Below are 21,626 nucleotides of genomic sequence, written 5' to 3'. Positions count from 1 at the left end.
TGCTCCTTTTCAATGTTGTCTGTAAATATCTACAGTAAGATAAAAGCTGGTAGATTTTGGTTTTTCATTTTATAAAAAGTGCAGTTTGCAATAGAAATTGGTACTTTTATAAATTAACCTTGTTCCACCCCTAGTCAGAGACCTGGTCCTGTAACAACTCCCTGGATGCTTAGCTCAGTGGAGCTAAACTAGGGAGTTAGGCAATTGCTCAGAACACATGCCTTGCAAAGACTCATTGAGCATTGGGAAGTCTGTAATTGGACAGCCACAGAAAGTCTGGGCTGGGTTAGAAGGAGAGGGCTTGTAAAGGCATTAGACAAGAGATGCAACTTTTGCAAGCTGTCTTTAATGACACCCCAATGGAAGAAATGCACAATTAAATGAATGCATGCTTTCATTGGGGGAATATCTACTAAACACTGATCTTAGTTCTTTTGTTAGTCTATGGGTAGTGGAGTATCTCTTTAAGTTGTTATCCATTCTCAGCATTGTCTTATGGATGTTTTAATTTCTTTCCTTCCTAAGGTAAAAGGGTAATCCAGCTGTGGATCCCTTGCTCACTGTGCCTAGAGATGTACAAGCTATACTTCAATGACAAGGCCCAACATGGGTAAAACCATTGTTTTGGGTTTCTGTATCCCTTGTGCAGGGGGAAGCCCACCTGCCTTTTTTGGATCTGGACCACCCTTTTGGTTGGAATCAGTCTGATGTGCGAATGGGTTAAGTTATTTCTTTAATGGCACAAGATGAGCTAAAATCATTTTGAAAACTGAGTGGGAGGCCACCAAAGGGATCTCTTGCATCCTGTTTTAGTGTGCTTGCTCTTGCTCAAACTTTATATTAAAGGGACACTCCAGGCACCCAGACCACTTCTGCCCGTTGGAGTGGTCTGGGTGCCAACTCCCACTACCCTTAACCCTGCAAGTGTAATTATTGCAGTTTTTTAAAAACTGCAATAATTACCTTGCAGGGTTAAGTCCTCCCCTAGTGGCTGTCTACTAGACAGCCACTAGAGGTCACTTCCTGCATCATAGCACAGATTATCTGTGCTAGAGCGTCGCTGGACGTCCTCACGCTGTGGGGCACGCAAGCGGCGGGGGAGGAGCAGGCAGCGACGTGGGACATGTCGCTGCCTGAGGTAAGTGACTGAAGGGGTTTTCACCCCTTCAGTAACTGGGGATTGGTGGGTGGGAGGGAGAGGGACCCTCCAGTGCCGGGAAAACTGATTGTTTTCCTGGCACTGGAGTTTCCCTTTAACCCCTTAAGGACACATGACGTGTGTGACACGTCATGATTCCCTTTTATTCCAGAAGTTTGGTCCTTAAGGGGTTAAAGCAACAGTGTCATGCCGAACTTACCTTTCCCCAATCGCTTCCTCTTCTCTCCCTCTCTCAGGATCCTTTCTTCTTCTCTTCCTATCTTGTCTAGTTTTCTTTAAAACATAAGACAAATTAGGGACTATTTTTTTTTTGTGTATTTTTCCTACGCTTGCCCAGCTTTGACCAAGGGGAGGAGCAAAGTCTGCTCCATTTCCTGTGGTCAAAGCACTTTCCCCAGAATTCTCACCCTCCTCCTGCTGTAAAATCATACTTACCATTAGAAGTCTTCTTTCTAAAACCTCCTTTTTTCAGCCCCAAAAAGGCCAAATAAAATAAAAAAAAACGCAGAAAAAAATAAAATCCCGACGCTAAAAAAATAATCTTCACCAAGCGAGGACACCACGCAGACTGAGCTCTGTAGGGTGGGGAAAGGCTTATAAATTTGACTCAGAGCGCTCTGATTGGTTAATTTAAGCCAACCAATAAGAGTGCTCTGACACGTAAATCTTGAGCTTTGCAAGTAACCAATCAGGCAAAACCAATCAAAGCACAAATTGCAGGGCGTGGGAAGGCTTTATAAGCCTTTCCCAGCCCTGCAGAGCTCAGGATAATAGGTCCCTCCCTATTCAAAACTTAGGGGCCTCTGCCCGCAACTCATGGGTGAGGGCCCGGGGAGGGTGGACAATAGCTTCCTCCTCTATTGCAACTTAAGGCTCCCACTTGTCACGCATGGGTGGGGGCTGGGACAGTAGGTCCTCCCTCTTTTTGTATTTTAGGGTCCCCTCCCGCCGTGCATGGGTGGCGGGCCGAGGGGGGTGGTTAATCGGTTCCCCCCCATTGTAACTTAGGGGCCCCCACCCACCGCTCATGGGTAAGGGATGAGGGAGGACACTAGGTCCCCCATTTAGTTTACTGGCCCCCACTCCTGGTGCAGGACAATGTGTCCCCCCATCAATTATTTTAATAGGCTGCTCACTGTTTAGTAGACATGCCCCTACTCGCAGTATAGCGAGTAGGGGCAAAGTAATTTTTACTTAGTATTAGTAAATTTGTCTGAAAACAAAAAGTCCCCAATTGCATCCTAACACAAATGGACAAACTGTTCTCATTCTGTTAGGACGAAATTCAGTAGTTTTGCCGGCGTTCGAATGCCCAACAAAGCCGCAGGAGGAGGGTGAGAATTGTTGAGAAATTGCTTTAACCACAGGAAATGGAGCAGACTTTGCTCCTCCCCAGGGTCAAAGCTGGGCAAGCGTAGGAAAAATACATAAGACAAAATAGTCCCTACTTTGTCTTATGTTTTAAAGAAAACTAGATGAGATAGGACGAAAAGAAGAAAGAATCCTGAGAAAGGGAGAGAAGAGGAAGCGATTGGGGAAAGGTAAGCTCGGCATGACAGTGCCGCTTTAACCCTTTTAGTGCTGCATAGACAATTAAAATAATATGAAACAAAAAAACAATGGGACTTTTGGAAGTGTAATGAATGCCTCCTACAATGTAGACTGTTGAGTGAAGAACAGTACAAACTGATTGCCCAGGAGATGCTCAATTTTTAAAGCCTCTATTTTGCCCAAATATCTGGGCTCAGGAGATTCCTAGTCTATTGGGCCACTATTATGCCAAAATACTAGCAGCCTACTAAGCATCCATTCTGCCTAAATACTGAAGGCCAGGAGAGCAGCCTTGGAGCTGTGTCCCCATACCAGGGCTCAGGTTATGCTCAGTCTCCTCCATGGACCATGCATAATTAATTGGGCCCTGAACATGCTCAATCTCTTGAGCTCTCAATATGATTATAAATACCCCTTGCCACGTCCCCCTCCGCTGCATTTGTAAACGCTTAATCTCCTCAAACTAATAATAGTGAGGGGACCGAAATAATTGAAAATAATAGAAACATACAGAAAACCTGTTAGAAAAAAAAAAAGATTAAAAAAAAAAAGACCATATATTTCAAATACTGATACATTCCATAGATGGCTCCACACTGACTGAGCATTCAAGGCCGGTAGTTGCAGTCGATAAACTCTAATGACAAGTTTAGGAGCCAGGCAGAAACTAGAAATGAATAGCTTTTATTGTAGTTGATGAGAGCCGTTAAAAAAAATTGCTGGTAGTTTGAGTTGCTAATGCTGGTATTTACCAGTTAACGAACAGCCACTACCTACAAATGTTAGTTAAATGCACTTAAGATACGGCTGGTCAGTAAATATAATAGACAATATTGAAAATAGAGAGCAGTTCACCACAATTTCCTGAGTCCACAAGCATTTAACATGTAAAGGAATTAGTTAGAGGAGATTATTTTGTATGCATTGTTGAACAATTCTATTTTTTTGGTCTATGAGAATATGTACTACAGAAGTGACCGTACACTTTAAAAACTAATTTGTTTCCTCATCTTTTGGTGCATCCAAAAAAAATCGTAGTTACCTGCAAGGTCCAGTAACAAATCTAGTGCTGGTTTATTTAATATAGCTTCACTTCTTAACTCTGAAGGAGCTAACCAGACTGCAAAATTTCCCATTCAGACTAAGAAGATTACAAAAAATATTGTTTCAATCACCTTTCAAAAATATAAAGTTTAAATGTATTTGCCCTCTTTCTACAAGGTAGTTGAACCAATCATTCTCACTTGTCTCACATGGGCAAGTTGTGCATGTCTAGTTTCCTCAAAACTACAAATATTCAAATTGCTCAACATGCAGACTGTTACTTACTCTTTTGAGTCACGTGTCCTTTTGGTAACTCGTTGCACAAGGGTGTCATATCCTAATCCCTCTCCCTGGCTTTGAGCAAAGGTGCATTTTTCGGTTTCCTCTTCTATCACAGACCCCAAGGAGCTCTTAATGTAATGTCTTAAGTATTTTACAAGTTCATAGCTGAAACATAATAACAAATTTCAGTAAACAAAACAAAAAAAAGTCAAAAACAATATAATTAACTTAACATTATAATGATTCATAATGGAAACTTGATTACCTGACATAAAATATTCGGAATGTTTGTTTAAAAAATAAAAGAAAACGAAAAAAGTAATTGAACAAAAGTCAGCAACATTCTTTCATATTTAGGCTTCTACTGACATCTGCTGGATAATTTGAAGAATTAACACTTGAGTAAATAGAATGTAACTAGACTTCTATTAGCACCATTTTTAATTTGCTGCTTCCTGGCATATTCATTGAATACTTGATTCATCAAGTTAACTACCCCTAAATGTTATTATGGAAAGACACTAAATATAAAAATCATTTGGAAAAGATAAAGTTTAAGGTCATTTGACGAACATTATTATTATTTGAGACAAACTAGCCATTTGAACAAAAACATTACTTACAGACTCTTTGAAAGACATCTCTCTTAATTATTTATTATACTTCTGATCATGCAAACAGAAACAGAACCATGCATAATAAATAATCACCATATTATATTAATTAATAGAAGCATGTTTTACATGGTTAGGAGTCAGGAAAATAAAATATATAAGATTTAAAATACTTAACATATGTGTTGGTAAAAAGCAGACATTAAGCACTCTCTGTAATACCAACAGTCGATCTGTTTGCTACATATTTCTGGCTCCACTGGTATTGACCACCACTTAGCATTTACTGGTTTGCAAATTGGATGTACAGAACTAAAAATGTGCATTTTACAACTGCTTGTCTTTGCAAATTTAAGAGGATACAGGGGGTGTATTATTATTATTATTATTATTATTATGATATTTATAGAGTGCCGTCAAATTCCGCAGCGCTTTACAATGGGTGGACAAACAGACATGTAGTTGTAACCAGACAAGTTGGACACACAGGAACAAAGGGGTTGAGGGCCCTGCTCAATGAGCTTACATGCTAGAGGGAGTGGGGTAAAATGACACAAAAAGGTAAGGATAGTATTAGACTAGTGACAGTTGCAGAAGAGGAATCAGTTGGGAGCTATTAACAGTTTAATTGATACGCTTTTATGAAGAAGTGGGTTTTTAACGATTTTTTGAAGGAGTGGAGACTGGGTGAGCATATAACGGAGGAGGGAAGCGAGTTCCACAGGAACGGTGCAGCCCTCGACAAATCTTGAAGGCGAGCATCATAGGTGGGAGTACGGACAGAAGATAGACGTAAGTCTTCAGCAGATCGTAAGGGCCTAAGGGAGCAGCATTATGTAGAGATTTGAAGGCAAGAATTAGAATTTTAAATTGAGCTCTATATTTTATAGGAAGCCAATGTAGGGACTGACAGAAGGGTGAGGCATGGGAGGTGCGGGCGGACAGGAAGATGAGCCTCGCTGCCGCATTCATTATGGACTGTAACGGCGCAAGTTGGGAGCACGTAAGACCACTGAGAAGTGGATTACAGTAGTCAAGGTGAGAAAGGACAGTGGAATGGACCAACACCATAGTCGCATCTGGCGTTAAGTAGGGGTGGATGCGCGCAATGTTTTTAAGATGGAAATGACAGGATTTGGCGATAGATTGAACATGGGGCTTGAAGGAGAGGTCGGAGTCAAAGAGAACACCTAGGCAGCGAGCCTGTGTGGTGGAGCTGATGGTAGCACTGTTGACTTGGAGGGAGACAGACACAGGAGTAACAACACTTGAGGAAGGAGAGACCAGAATTTCAGTTTTGGTCAAGTTTAGTTTAAGTAAGTGGGTAGCCATCCAGTTAGAAACAGCAGAGAGGCAGTCAGAGACATTAGTCAAGAGGGAAGGCGAGAGATCAGGAGAGGACAGGTAGATTTGCGTGTCATCTGCATAGAAATGATATTGGAAGCCAAAGGAGCTAATGAGTTTACCAAGGGAGGCAGTATAGATGGAGAACAGTAGGGGACCAAGGACTGAACCTTGGGGGACCCCAATAGAGAGGAGTTGGGGAGAAGAAGCAGAGCCAGAGAAAGAAACACTGAAAGAGCGCTGGGAGAGGTAGGAGGAGCACCAGGAGAGAGCAATATCTTGTAGACCGATATTGCGGAGGATGAGAAGAAGCTGTTGATGATCAACAGTGTCAAAAGCCGAAGACAGGTCAAGGAGAAATAGGATAGAGTAGTGACCACGAGATTTTGCAGCGAGTAGATCATTGGATATTTTGGTCAGTGCCGTTTCCACAGAGTGCTTAGCGCGGAAACCAGACTGAAGAGTGTAGAGTTTGTATTGACTAATGTATGGGACATGTTGTTCTGGGAGGCGGGCAGTTGTTGTTTTTTCCTTTCTGCCTTAAAGGGACACACCAGAACCCTAAAGCACGTTCGCTTGCTTAAAAGCTTTCTGTGTGTAGAGTGCGTCCTCTCTTTTTCATTTTACAAAAAGTACAGATTTCAATAGAAAAATTACACTTTTATAAATTAATATTGTTACACCCCCTTGGCTTTCAAGCAGACAACATGCTTACGTTACTTCCTAGTATGGTTAGCTTAGCGGAGCTAAACTCAAGAGGCAGTTATTGCTCAGAGCACCTTCCTTGCAAAGACTTCTCATTGAGCTACATTAGGAAGTCTGTGAATGGACAAGTCTGGGAGGAGTTAGAAAGGGCGAGCTTGCAAAGGCTGCAGACAAGAGAATGCAGGTTTTGCAAACAGTTTTTAGGTATACCACCACTGACAAAATACATATTTAAATGCATGTCTACTAAACATTGTATTTTTAAAATTTTGTATTTCAGGCAGTGGAGAGTCTCTTTAAGCTGTGCTCGGGCAAGCAGCAGGGCCGCTGTGGGGTGCATAGGGATAGTGCGGTCTGTACCTCCAGTGGGTGCAGACCACAGTAATTGCACCCTCATGTTCCTGCTCTCATTAAGGAGTCATAGCACATCAGTTGGTATTCCCAGTCTTTGCTCTGACTCACCCAGTGTCAGGACTGCGAGAGAGCAAACAATTACTGTGGTCTGCATCCACTGGAGGTGCAAACCACACACTCCCCCACTGGATCACCAGGGGGTTATAACCACCAGTCTGCAGAAAACTAAGCAGGAGGGTTTCACAGATGCCACATTTTACAGATATATTGAGAATTATATAAACCATGCTTAAAGATGGGTCTTAAAAATAATTTATATATATATTTAAATTTATTTATTTTTTTTTAATATAGGATGTACAGAGCGTTTGTATTCTTTTACTTACGGTACTTTTTCGCTTTACACCTAGATAATTAAGGTCTGCTTTTCAGTCAGAGAGTGACAAGAATAAGTTTAACCACTTAGCAACTCCTATTAATGGAAGATGCAAATTTACCAGTGATTACAAATGAAAAGGAACACTGACACTAGGAATAAAAACATAAATTGAGCATTGTCTTTCTCCACCTGCAATTAACACTCAGTTTGCTCTAGCAGATATCTGAAGTCCCACTGGGACTCCAGATACACCGGAGCCTGTATGTCTGTGGCAGCATTGAGTGCCATTCAAAGGCACCTTGACCCCTGGCCCAAGAAATCCTTATGAGTGAAGTTTACAGTCAGGGTTGGTGTAGGGGTAATGAATAATAATAATAATACTATCCTTACCTTTTTGTGTCATTTTACCCCACTCCCTCTAGCATGTAAGCTCATTGAGCAGGGCCCTCAATCCCTCAGTTCGTGTGTGTCCAACTTTTCTGGTTACAACTACATATCTGTTCGTCCACCCATTGTAAAGTGCTGCGGAATTTGATGGTGCTATATAAATAACATAATAATAATAATAATAATAATAATAATAATGCTAGATTAGGGATAGTATAACTTTCAGGTTAGGGTAGGTGTATAGTTAGAGTTAGTAAAAGCATAAAGTTAGTGTAGGGTTAGTGTTAACTACAACAAAGTTAATTGAAATCCCAATCCTTATTACTGTGTAAGGTAGACATATATGATTTTAAAATAAATATATTTCTGTTCCTAAAAAAGAACTACCGTATATACTCGAGTATAAGCTGACCCGAATATAAGCCAAACACTTAACACAAATTCTAGGTTTTGTACAACTGCTTCCATTTTATTATTATTATTGCCATTTATATAGCGCCAACAGATTCCGTAGTGCTTTACAATGTTATGAGAGGGGGATTTAACTATAAATAGGACAATTACAAAAATAAAAAAACAACAACTTACAGGAACGATAGGTTGGAGAGGACCCTGCTCAATCGAGCTTACATTCTATAGGAGGTGGGGTGTAAAACACAATAGGACAAGAATTTGCAGTCAAATAAGGTGGGCTGCTCTTTAGGAGAGAGCAAAAGACAGGTATGTGAGGTAGAGGTTAATCTGGGAGGTAATAAGCTTTCCTAAAGAGATGGGTTTTAAGGCACTTCTTAAAGGATGCAAGACTAGGGGAGAGTCTGATGGCGGTAGGCAGGCTATTCCATAGGAAGGGAGCCGCCCGCGAGAAGTCCTGCAAGCGTGAGTTGGCCGTACGGGTGCGGACAACGGACAGGAGGTGGTAACGGGCAAAGCGGAGAGACCGAGAAGGGACATACCTATGGATCTGTGAAGAGATATAAGAGGGGCTAGAGTTGTTCAGTGCTTTATAGGTGTGAATTAGTACCTTGAATTGACTCCTATAGCATACAGGAAGCCAATGTAAGGCCTGACAGAAGGGTGAGGTGTGAGAGAACCAACTAGAGAGGAAAATCAGTCTGGCAGCAGCGTTCATTATGGACTGTAGCGGAGCAGTATGGCTTTTGGGAAGACCAATCAGGAGAGGGTTACAATAATCCATGCGGGCAATTACTAGAGCATGGACAAGCTTCTTGGTAGCATCTTGCATAAGAAAGGGGCGGATGCGGGCTACGTTTTTAAGATGGAATCTACAGGATTTGGCAACATATTGGATTTTTGAGGGGTTAAGAAAGATTGTAAAGAAAGCATAAGTAATTTCTCCAGTTCACAGTCACAAAAAAAAAAAAAAATCAAGCATTAGGAAAAAAAAATCATATAGTACAGAATACAAAAATAAATTTTCCCGTTAACAGAACTGCTTGTTTTTTTGTTTTTGTTTTTCAATATATAGTGTTTATTGGTTTTATACAGAAAATAACAAAACACAAAGTACAGGAGTATCATACAAAATGATACATCATGATCCATCAATCATTGCAGCCTATGACACGGATTAAAGGTTTGGAGCATGAAATTGAGTCGGCTGTAGCAAATAAGATAACATTGTTGTTACATTGTACAGTGATGCGACAATTGAACAGGTTTACAGTGTGTACCGAGATATATTTGATAAGGGAGTTGCAAAAAGTACGAGATAAGATAAACAATATTCCAATTTACGTGCTTATTACGATAAATTGTGGAGTAGAGACAGATATGTTACAAGATGCATGTGAGTCTGCGGACCAAGCCAGAAAACAGTTGGCAGGTGTAGCCACAATGTTGATCATTCCGCAAAGCTTATTGCTTTGTCCTTTATGCCCGTGGGCAATGTGATCAATTCCAATCAATGTACGCTAGGCTATTGAGTTGGTTTGGCTAGTGAGCAATGACGTATCACATAAATAAAAATATAAGAGGAAATACTCAAGTGGTTGAAAGGTGTGAAAAGTTGTGAACTAGAAAGGAGAATGGGGGTATGGAACGAGGGAGCATTTTACGCCAAGGATGTGTAAGTGATATGTTTATTCTGGGTTAAGTCATGCAATGTGATGTGGTGTGATGTGATGTGACGTGACGTGACCCCGCTCTGGGATCACAGCTGTTGGCCAATGTGATCAATTCTGTGTTAGATGGGAACAAGGGGTGTCTATAAGTGGGCAGTGTGGTGTTACAGTCAAAGCCATAAATGGTTCCCAGTTTTGCCACCTGTCCAGGAAGATGTTCATATTGCCCCTCTTTGACCATTCTCTCTCATGGTGGTATGTGGAGTCCGTTCTACGGAGTACCTCCGATATTGTACGGCATGTGATGTTTTTCCAGTGGGCTGCAATGCTAATTGTTGCTGCTAGGAGCACATTTAGCACCGCATCTCTAGCTGGGAGTTTATATTTACAGAGTGTGTGAATGGTTTTTCAAATTTCCTGCCAGAATACTCGTATTTTATCACAGTCCCAAAATATGTGCTCTATAGAACCTTTTTTAGTGTGACATCTCAAACATAATGAGGAGGACTCAGGATAAATTTAGTGAATTCTGCTCGGGACCAAATACCACCTCATCAACATTTTAAAGTAAGCTTCCCACTGTGTGACACAGTTTGAGGACTTTTTATGTGTAGGTAATGTCTTGTTCCCACTCGTTGAGAGTAGGAGCTATTCCCAAAGACGACTCCCATTTATGCATATAGGGCAGTTTAGTGGATGCATGTAGGTCAGCCAGCGCTGAGTAAGGAGAGATATTTGCAAGAAGATCGGGTTAATTTTGCATTGTACCACTTAAAACCCAATTTGCTGAGTGATAGCGGATTGATAAACTTAATTGATTCGGAAAGTAAGATATGTTTGATACAAAAGTATAGGAAGATATCTCTGGGCGGTAAGTTATATTCTTCTTGTAGATCAGGGAACGGGCGAATGCCATCTTTGCTGAGTAGCTTATTTACATGTGTTTTTCCTAAAGTCGACCAGTGTCGTGTATGAAGTTCGGGGGATATGTTAGAAAGGGCTGAGAGAGGTGCGAGGTAAAGTGATTCCACTCTGGACCACAATATTGTGCTCCACGAAGTCCAGGATTTTATTAAAAAGTGTGATTCTGGGAGCATGGAGGGACTTGTTAGGGAGGATTGTGTCCACAGGGTATCAGAGAGGGAATGTATACCTCCACAAGCGGCTTCTAATTTGACCCAAACTGGATTGGATTTGCCTGTTAGGATATTAAGGTCCTGCGCCAGTAATGTTGCCCTATAATGATGTGATATGTTAGGGACACTAAGTCCACCTTCTTTGAATGGTCGCCATAGAGAGCGAAAAGCAACTCTTGGAGTTTTTTTTTTTTTTTTTCCCCAGATATGAGCATGTATAGCCATTTGAAAATGTTTGATAAGAGAGTTTGGTAAAGCAATGGGGAGTGTTCTGAATAGATAAAGTATATGGGGTAGGATCATCATTTTGATAGAGTTTATTCTACCAAACCAGGACGTGTATAAATTATTCCAAGAATCCATTTGTTTGGAAAGCTTGGCTAGGACAGCGATATGATTTTCTTTTATGGTTAGTGTTTTGGAGTGTGTTAATTTGATTCCTAAGTAGGAGATTGCTGTGGATTTCCATTCAAAGGGGTAAGTACCTTTCAGATCAGACACTACTTGTCCATCGAGTCGTATGGGAAGAATTTGAGTTTTACTAATATTGTTTTTAGAATAGGAGATAGCGCCGTAGTTAGTTAAAGTATGTAGAAGATGTGGAATAGATTATTTCGGATTTGCGAGGAAGAGGACTACATCATCGGCAAAGAGAGCTAATTTCTTCTCTCCAGCCGGAGTAACAAGGCCAGGTTGCATCCAGTTTTATGTTTTGGATCAGAGGTTCCAAACACAGAATGAATATCAAGGGCGATAATGGGCACCCTTGCCTAGTGCCGTTTGAGATTTGGAAGCTTCTGGAGGTGTAGCCAGAGTTGAACACTTTAGCAGAGGGGGCGGAATACAGGGCCATAACACTATTAAGAAAGGTTTTGGAGAAACCGAAGGCTGCTAGCGTAGTGGCCATGTACACCCAATTCAGGCGATCGAATGCCTTTTCCGCGTCTAACGCCATGATGACGCCACTTTTATTTCGGCTGTTGGCCCAGTCAATTAAGTCCATGCAATATCTTGTATTGTCCCCTACTTGTTTTCCAGGAACAAAACCAGTGTGTTCTTCCGATACTAGTGTGTTTAGGAGGGGTTTAAGTCTATTTGCGATTAATTTGGCATATCATTTTACGTCGGCATTAAGCAATGAAATCGGTCTTAGATTGCCACAGAGTGTTGGAGGTTTATTTGGTTTAGGTAATGTAATTATGTAAGCTTCCAACATTTCTCGTGGGAATTTGCCTGTTAGTCTACTTTTATTGAACAGGTTGGTAAGGTGTGGAGTTAGTTGTGTTGACATTTTGATATAGTAGTAATTTGAGAGCCCATTGGGCCCGGGGGGCTTTGTGTTTGGGCAGGGAAAGTATTGCTAGGGCTACTTCTTCTTCAGTAAATAAGGCATCTAAGAGATCGTTTTGATGTGCCGTGGTTTGTGGGAGTGTGATTCGTGAGAGGTAATGCGATATTTCTAATGAATTCGGTATATGCGTTTCTTTGTTAGCAGCAAGATTGTAGAGGTCCTCATAGTAGCGGGATAGTTCATCGACAATGCCGTTGGGATTGTATATTCTGATATTATCTTTGGAAGAGATATATGGGATTTTCGTTTGTAAGTATTTTGTTTTTAGTTGATTGGCTAGTAATTTGCCTGCCTTGTTACCTTTTATGTAGTATGTTTGTTGGGTCTTAAGTGCTTGTTTGGCATAAGTTTGGGCATGGAGATTTTGAATGTCCCCCGGTATTTTAGCGATTTGTTGGGATAAGGACTTGGAGGGGGCTTTTTTGTTGGAATTTTCTAGAGTACGAAGTGTCTGATGAAGTGTAGAATCTTTGGTGAGAAATTGTTTTTTGGCGGTGGATCCCAATTTAATGAGTTCACCCCTAACGACCGCATTGTGCGCCATCCATTGGGTTTCTACCGCAGTATCGTCGGTGGTATTTACTAAAAAGTAAGTATTGAGTGTCGTGGAAATTTGTTGACTGTAGGCGGGGTCATCTAGAAGGGATTCGTTTAAGCGCCATTTACCCCTTACTTTAGTTGGGTATGGCACTGTCAGTGTGATCAGTATAGGGGCATGATCTGACCATGTTCTAAGCCCTATGGATTGGCCTAAAAGATGAGAAAGTGTAGATTTGTCAATCAGGCACAGGTCAATGCTTGTATAAGTGAAGTGTACCGGTGAAAAATATGTATAGTCTTGTGCAGTTGGAAATAGATCCCTCCATGTATCATAGAGGTAATGTTCATGTATGAGTTGAGAGAACAATTTACTGTTGTGAGTGGATAGTTTGCTAGGGGTTTTGTTTTTGATACGTTGGATATCCAGCGAGGGATCAAGGGTACAGTTACAGTCGCCACAGATAATTACATGTCCGTGTTTGATGGAGGTTACCTTTTTGATTGCTTTGTTGAGGAAAGAAAATTGCGCTTCATTAGGGGCATATAGGGAAGCCACTGTCACCAGTATGCCATTTAGTTCTCCTACTAGTATCAGTAGCCTCCCATCTAGATCTGTAAATTGTTTGCGCAACGTGAATACCCAGTCGGTGTGAAAAAAGATTGCTACTCCCTTAGATTTACTCTGGGAATAAGCAAAGTACGCTGCAGGGTACTTCGGAGATCGTATCTGAGGAGGGTTTTTCTTTGCAAAGTGGGTTTCCTGAACACAAACGATAGCTGCCTCAGACCTGTGCATGTCTTTTAGTAGTTGCTTTCTTTTATAGGGGCTGTTAAGGCCTTTGGCGTTAAGGGAAATAATTTTTAATGTTTGAGGGGGCATGACTGTTGTTCGGTGATATGGCGGTGAGATAGCCATTCGTGCCCTAGGAAATATTGTTGCAAACGATTACCTTTAAGCAGATAGAATATTGGCCCTTCTGGTGGCATACAGTCGGTTATTTCGTCCAAATGTGTCGTGACGGTGCTGTGGCATTTGTTATCCTTGGGTGATGGGATTACCTGGGAGGTAGCATAGTTAGTAAAGTTTAGGCGGAAAACAAGAAGGGGGAGGGGGAGAGCAAAAGAAAGAAGTACAACAATAACTAAAGTATATACAAACAAAACCCTTTCTACGGTTACCGAAATCGGTCAACTTTAGGGTATAAAAGGTTATACCCATAGTTGACTCAGGGAGGGTCTTTGAAGCTCCTCCCGACCCATGGTATGCTTTCACAACGTTACACAATATAAGAAATTGTAATATCAACATAAACATAACATTTTGAAAATACTTATAAACCACCCACTGGGACTGATAGTGCTGGGACACAATGTCTCCAAATGATATCCGTATCGAGTGAGAATTACGGAATAAATTTGGTTATTATTACGCCGCCTATAATCGCGGTTGGTGAAATTTGACATTGGATTTGGATACTGCCTGGATACGCGGTCTCCGAGATATGAGCAGAACAGCAACTGATCTTGTCATGATTGCTCAGCTGTCCAGAATATCATGTATAAGGCAAGTTGCTTGTCAACATTTCCCAAATAACTCTGAATTACAGTGCAAAACATATTAAACATGGTAAAAATATATGTGTTTAAAAACAGTAAATTATGTATAGGTCGCACGTGAAATCGAAATAGGGTGCAACTGAAATAGGGGTATACCCTTTGGCTTGTAACATGTGCGATGATGGAATACATATCTATACGGAGAAGTTATACTGGTCATAAGCTGCGAAAGCATCGAGCATTTGTCGCCGGTGGTCGCTACTTTCACCAGTACTGACCTATAAGGACTCTGAGGCATGAGAGGTGAAATAATGTTGCAACAGAGCAAGTGAACAAAATTAAGTAAAGAGCCGATCTTGCGATCAGGGCAGCCAGAGACTATCAGGTGCCACGGGTATAGGAAATTTTGGCCGAAAACACCCTGGAATGTATCGACATAATTTAACATGCTAAGAAACATACATAGACAGTGGCACATGCAAAGTAATGGCCACAATATTCATTTGTATACCAACACGACCTTCATGTAGATATGCACAGCGAGAAAGTTCAGGGAGTCTTGGCTGGAGATTTTGCCATTTGCCAGTCCGCTTGGAGTCGTCGTGGGGAGGCTTTTTCGGACGTATCCTGATGAGTAGGTGACCCTTTCCATAGGCCCCAAGTTGTGATCAGCTTCATTCCTTCCGCCGAATCATTCGCAGTGTAGTTTCTGCCTTGTCGCCATATAATCAGTTTGGTGGGGTAACCCCATCTGTAGACCACATTATTGTTTCTAAGAGTCTTAGTAACTGTGATGAATTTCCTTCGTTTCTCAATCGTGGCCGCCGACAGATCAGCAAACAATGCAACCCGTTGGTGGGGTTCGGGAAGTGATTGAACTTTCCTTGCTGCTACCAGTAAAGTTTCTTTGTGGGCATAGTAGTGAAACTTTCACAGTAGTGAAACTTCCTACCAAAATACAAAGTAGGAAAGATAGAAACGCGTTACACTGGACCTTCAAATGGCCTGGTTTAACGCTTAGCAAGATAAGAGAACACAGGCTACTAAATCAAAGGGCACAGAACATAAATCAGTAAAAGTGAGAAATAGCAGAAGCATACTAGATATCAAAATAGTAAACAGGCAGACAATAGTAAGGGCTTATTAATGCTCTTGTATTTTCTCACATTGACTACTAATTGACTAAGTAATTGTCTCCTTATTGGTCTTTCCAGAAACCATACTATCTACAGTTCATAATAAATGCTGCTGCAAGGCTGGCATTTCTCTCCTTCATATAAAAAAAATATTTGTGACCCAAAATGTGCACCACTAATGGATATAAGCAAACAGAAAAAGACAAAATTGCCCTTTTTTTGTATAATGCAGATAGTAAAAAGACTCCTCCAAAAGAAATGTATAAGAAATACAACCTACAATAATATACAGAAAGAAACCACAAATAGTGTAACATAGTAAAACACCATAAAAAAGGGTAGTAAATACATTGCACTCACAAACTAGAGATTGATAGAAAGCATATTACAACTGAAAGGACTGAAACACCTACTTTCCTTCACTCCATTTATATCTATGCCCTACCCCTGATGAAGTCCCCAGTGGGACAAAACACGTAGGGCAAGGAGAGACTAAATATTTTATTTGGTTTATTTATTCTTTTATTGTGTACTTAACGGTACCTGCGGATTTGGATCATCTCAATACTACTCCAGGAGATTTGATTTCTTCCCTTGGATCTGGTGAAGTGTTTTTACTGATGAGCATATTGCTTTATTTGATCTTATGAGTGCAACCTGTAATAAATCTTGATTTTATTTGTATACAGTTTTGCATGTGTTTGTCTCTCCTCTCTCTCCATTTATTAGGGATGCACCGAAATTTCGGGCCTATCCCGTTTCGGCCGAAAACGGGTCAAGTTTGCCAAAAAAAAAAAAAAAAAAAAAAAAAAATAATAATATATATATATATATATATATATATTTTGTTTTATATTTGTAGTGCATAGTTTAATAGACATGCTTGCATTAACAATTCAGATGATTATATATCACAATGAAAGATGGTCAAGAATACTGCACTAGGGATGGGGGGGAGAACGCTATGGAACGGGGAGGGGCATAAGAACACTATGGGGAGGGGAAAGAACACTGGGACAGGGGAGGAGAGAAAATAACACCATGGGTCAGGGGAGAGGGAGAAAAGAACACCATGGGTCAGGGGAGGAGGGAACGCTATGGGACTGGGGAGTAGGGGGGAAAGAACACTATGAGACCGGGGAAGAGGGGGGAGAGAACACTAAAAAACAGGGAGGGTAGAGGAACACTAGAGGAGCGAGAGAGGAACATTAAGGGGGGGGGTGACTAAAAGAGAAGGGAGAAGGGAAGGCTTTCATATTAGATTAAATTCATTTAAAAAAGTCTAATATTAATAAAATTATAGGGGAAAAACTTTTTAAAAATCATTTGGGGTAGAAAGTCATTTTCGGCCAAGGGCATCGTAAATTTTCAGTTTCGGTGCATCCCTACCATTTATAAATATATATAAATAAATGTGAAGGAAAGAGGGTGCTGCAGTCCTTTGAGTTTTTATATGCCTGATATCAATCTACAGTTTGTGAGTGCAATATATTCACAACCCTTTTTTATGGTGTTTTACTATAATACACTTTTTGTGGTTTCTTTCTGTATTTTATTGTAGATTGTATTTCTTATACATGGTATTTCTCCCCTGTAACTCCTCTCACAGGACACCCCTGTGTCTATTGTTACATAGGCTTCCTGTAACCTTTAGGATTTAATTCAAAATATTAACTCTTAAAGGATCATTTAAGTCAACCAGGTTACATCATCTCAATGAAGTGGCATAGGTGCAGGGGGCCTGTCCTTTTAACCCTGTAATGTTTACATTGCAGGATTAAATTCAACTCTAATGGCTATCATACTGACTGGCAAATTCACAAGTGCATTAAGTGATAAGTCTACTAGAGAAACTTACTAATACTCTCCTAAAATTGGAGTATCCCAATATTCCTTCCAGGGATATGTACACCCTGTTCCAAATTATTATGCAAATACTATTTAACCCCTTAAGGACACAGCTTCATAAGCTTGTCTTACGCTTAATGACACAAGCAATTTTTGCATTTTCTTGCTGTATGCGTTCAACTGCAATTTGCATCTCTCTCGTTTATTGCACCGACGCATATTATATACTGTTTTTTAAATATAAATGCTTATTTATTATTAAAAAAAAATACAGAAAAATGCAAAAGAAAAAAAAGAGAAATTTGTTTTTTGTACAGTTTTTGCAATAATAATGTGTGCCTAATAAATTAATTTAGTTGTCCTGATTTACAGAATATATAATGTGTCTGTGATTTTAAGTTTTTTTTGGTAGTTACACGTCACAAAGCACAAGGATTAAAATAAACTTTTAATGTGGAGCGATTTTAGAATTTGGTAGGTTTGTCTTGTAAGCTTAATAGCCATAAAAGAAAACAAAATTGCCACACAAAAGTATATATTTATATAAAGTAGACATCACAGGCTATTGTCCTAAGGTTGTTTTGACACTTTCTAAGTAGCCATTTCACCGCCAATCTCTGCTAAATATCGGAGTAAAATTGAGTTTTTGGCACACAAACTTATAACAAAGAACTTCTCATGTGTATTTTGTAAAGTTGGTGTGTGCTATTCCTGTACAACGTTTTATTTTGTGTTCAGTTACTTCTGCTGAGTACAATGATACCCCCATTGTATGTCTTTGGCACTATTTCGTGAAGCTACAGTGCCATATAGGAGACCTGTCCGTTTCAACATTTACAGTAGAATTTTGAGAGGCGGATTTAATGGGCCTATGCTTCAATTTGGGGTATTATAGCAGTTTGACTGTTCAAAAAAAAAAACACAAAGGCCTACCATTTATAAAAGTAGACACTCCAGGGTATCTCATATGGTGCATATTGCGCCTTAACATGCCCCATTTTTTTCACCAATATATGCCAAAGTATGAAGTAAAAAAAAAAAAAAAATGGGGGCATTTTTTACATACAGATTACATTTTTGCTGCCCATTTTGTACATTTCATACGTGCCACTAAGTTCAAACCCCCCAAATTATGCTCAGCCAAGTCTTCTGAGTAAAACAATATGCCCAATGTATGACCTAGACACTATTTTGTGAAGTTACACTGCTGTAAAAGAGACGTAACAAGTTAAGGTTTTTAAGTGTGAATTTTCATGGAGGGTTTTGATGCGTCCGTGTCCCACTTTGGAGCACTTGAGGCTACATATTACAACTAAACCATGAAGGTATACCATTTCTTAAAGAACACATCCCAGGGTATTTCAAAAGGCATATTTTGAACCTTAGCATGGGATAATTTTTCCGCTAGCTTGTACCAAGTGTAGTGGTAATAAGCATTTTTTCTGCCTTTTTGACACACAAAGTGAGTTTGCGCAGTATACTTTGCAAACCTTATGTGTACTACGACTGTATACTACTTCATATGTTGCTCAGCTATGTCGGCTGAGTACAGCAATACCCCCGTATGTACCTTTGCCAGGTATATGTGGACATTGAAGGGGCACATTTGAGACACAGCCATTACAGTTTTTTCCAAACTTTCAATTTTTACTCTGTGTCCATGTCCCATTTTAGAGTATTTTACAAGGCTATATAATCCAATTACTCCATAAAGGCATACCATTTCTTAAAGAAGACATCCCAGGGTAATTCAAAAGGCATATTTTGAACCTTAGCGTGGGATCATTTTCCCGCTAGCTTGTACCAAGTTTAGTGGTAATGAGCATTTTTAAATGTATTTTTTTTTACTTTGTAAAACCCGTTTTTAAACTTTTTTTTACTTATTAAATGTTTTACACTATCTTAACTTTTTTTACACTTTTAATTTTTTTTCTAAACTTTTCTTTTACCGTTAACCCCTAAGTAGCAGTAAGCAGCACTAACCGTAAATTCCCCATTTTTTCCATAACTCCCACCAGCCCCAGCTAGCAAAATATTTAATTATAAAATATTTAAATTAATTAAATAAATTGAACCCCTGAGGGTTAAAAAAATTAAAATAAAATAAAAGTTAATCCTCAGGGGTTAAAAAAAAAAATTAGATCACAGTATAATACTGTGATCTGTATTGTGATCACTGTAGGCAGTGATCAACTGGCAGGGAAGGGGTTAATTTTTATTTAGACTGGGTACAGGGGGTGGTATTTTATTTTTATTACTTAAACGTTACTGAAACATTTAAAAAAAATGTTTTTACCTTTTTAAAGCTTATTTTAAAACTTTTTTTAACGTTAACCCCTAGTTAGCCTAACACCAAATTCCCCAATTCCCCACTAACTTCCACCCATCCCAGCTAGCTAAATATATATTTTTTTAATATTTAAATTAATTAATAAAATAAATTTAACCCCTGAGGGTTTAAAAAAAATAATAATTAACCCTCAGGGGTTAAAAAAAAAAAATCAGATGACATTAAAATGTATACCCTGCCAATTGATCACTGTAGTCAGTGATCAATTGGCCGGGAAGGGGTTAATTTTATGAAAACAGGGGAAAGGGGGGGTGGGAATTAACTTTATTTATTTTTTTCCCCGTCAACGGTCCTTAACTGAAGGACAAGGTTGACGGAAAATTTCCGTCCGCAGTCGGGAAGGGGTTAAGTGTCACAAAGATTAAATATTTTGTTTTTCAGTTTAACTCATAGATGGCATTGTGTCTCAGGGCTCTTTTGATCACTGAAAACAATCTCAGACACCTGTGATAATAAGATTACCAGGTGAGTCCAATTTAAGGAAAAACTACTAAAGGAGGGTGTTCCACACGATTAAGCAGAGCACCATTTTCATGCAATAGGGGGAAGAAAAAGGATCTCTCTGCTGCAGAAAAGAGTGAAATAGTTCAATTCAATGCCTTGGACGAGGTATGAAAACATTAGATATTTCACGAAAACTTAAGCGTGATCATCATATTAAGAGATTTGGGGTTGATTCAGAGCACAGACGGGTTCGTCCAGAAAAAGGCACATTGAGGAAGATTTCTGCCAGATCCATGCATCGGATCAAGAGAGCAGCTGCTAAAATAACATTGCATAGCAGCAAACAGATATTTGAAGCTGCTGGTGCCTCTGGAGTCCTACGAACATCAAGGTGTAGAGTCCTCCAGAGTATTGCAACTGTGCATAAACCTTCTAGTCGGCCACCACTAACCAATGCTCACAAGCAGAAACGGCTGCATTGGGCAGAAAAATACATGAAGACTAATTTTCAAACAGTCCTGTTAACTGATGAGTGCCGTGCAACCCTGGATGGTCCAGATGGATGGAGTAGTGGATGGTTGGTGGACGGCCACCCTGTTCCAACAAGGCTGCAATGTCAGCAAGGCGGCGGTGGAGTCATGTTTTGAGCCGGAATCATGGGAAGAGAGCTGGTCGGCCCTTTTAGGGTCCCGAAGGTGTAAAGATGACCTCTGCAAAGTATGTGGAGTCTCTGACTGACCACTTTCTTCCCTGATGCTTTCTGTAATAAAATCATCTTCATGCATGACAATGCACCATCTCATGCTGCAAAGAATACCTCTGCATCAATGGCTGATATGGGGATAAAAGGAGAGAAAGTCATGGTGTGGCCTCCATCCCCCCTGACCTCAATCCTATTGAGAACCTTTGGAGCACCCTCAAGCAAAAGATATATGAGGGAGGGAGGCAGTTTACATCCAAACAGCAGCTCTAGAAGGCTATGTTGACATCTTGCAAACAAATTCAAGCAGAAACTGTCCAAAAACTCACTAGTTCAATGGATGCAAGACTTGTGAAGCTGCTATCAAATAAGGGGTCCTACGTTAAAATGTAATGTGACCCGTTAAAATGTTTAAAAAGTAAAAATGTTGTTACAAGTTTGATTGAAATAGCTTTTGATTTCAGTAAATATGCTGCAAACACAACAAATGACAATTTTCAGTTCTTTACAACCTATAAAGTGTTTTGAAACTTACTGTGCGTAATAATTTGGAACAGTGCATTGTAAGTTTTTTATGTTTAAAAAAAATACTGTTATCATTAGGAGGTTTGTTCAATAAAATCTGAATTGTACTCTTAATAGTTGATAACATGAGAATTATGCT

At 39.9% G+C, this 21,626-nt stretch overlaps 1 protein-coding gene across 2 annotated transcripts in view; it reads right to left on the bottom strand.

Moving 5' to 3' along the window:
• TBC1D32 (TBC1 domain family member 32) overlaps positions 1-21,626 on the bottom strand; it is a 333,094-nt gene that overhangs the window by 298,887 nt on the left and 12,581 nt on the right. Inside the window, exon 3 of one of the 2 annotated variants that reach the window (XM_063443466.1) lies at positions 4,040-4,201. The exons of the other annotated variant lie outside the window; for it this stretch is intronic. Within the exon in view, the coding sequence (XP_063299536.1) occupies positions 4,040-4,201 (162 nt within the window). The remainder of the gene's footprint in view (positions 1-4,039; positions 4,202-21,626) is intronic. 2 annotated transcript variants of the gene reach the window in all.

Source organism: Pelobates fuscus, chromosome 2, assembly GCF_036172605.1.
Source record: "Pelobates fuscus isolate aPelFus1 chromosome 2, aPelFus1.pri, whole genome shotgun sequence".
NCBI classification, from domain to species: domain Eukaryota; kingdom Metazoa; phylum Chordata; class Amphibia; order Anura; family Pelobatidae; genus Pelobates; species Pelobates fuscus.
Note: the sequence above shows the minus strand (reverse complement) of the source record. Positions and strands in the feature narration are given on the sequence as shown.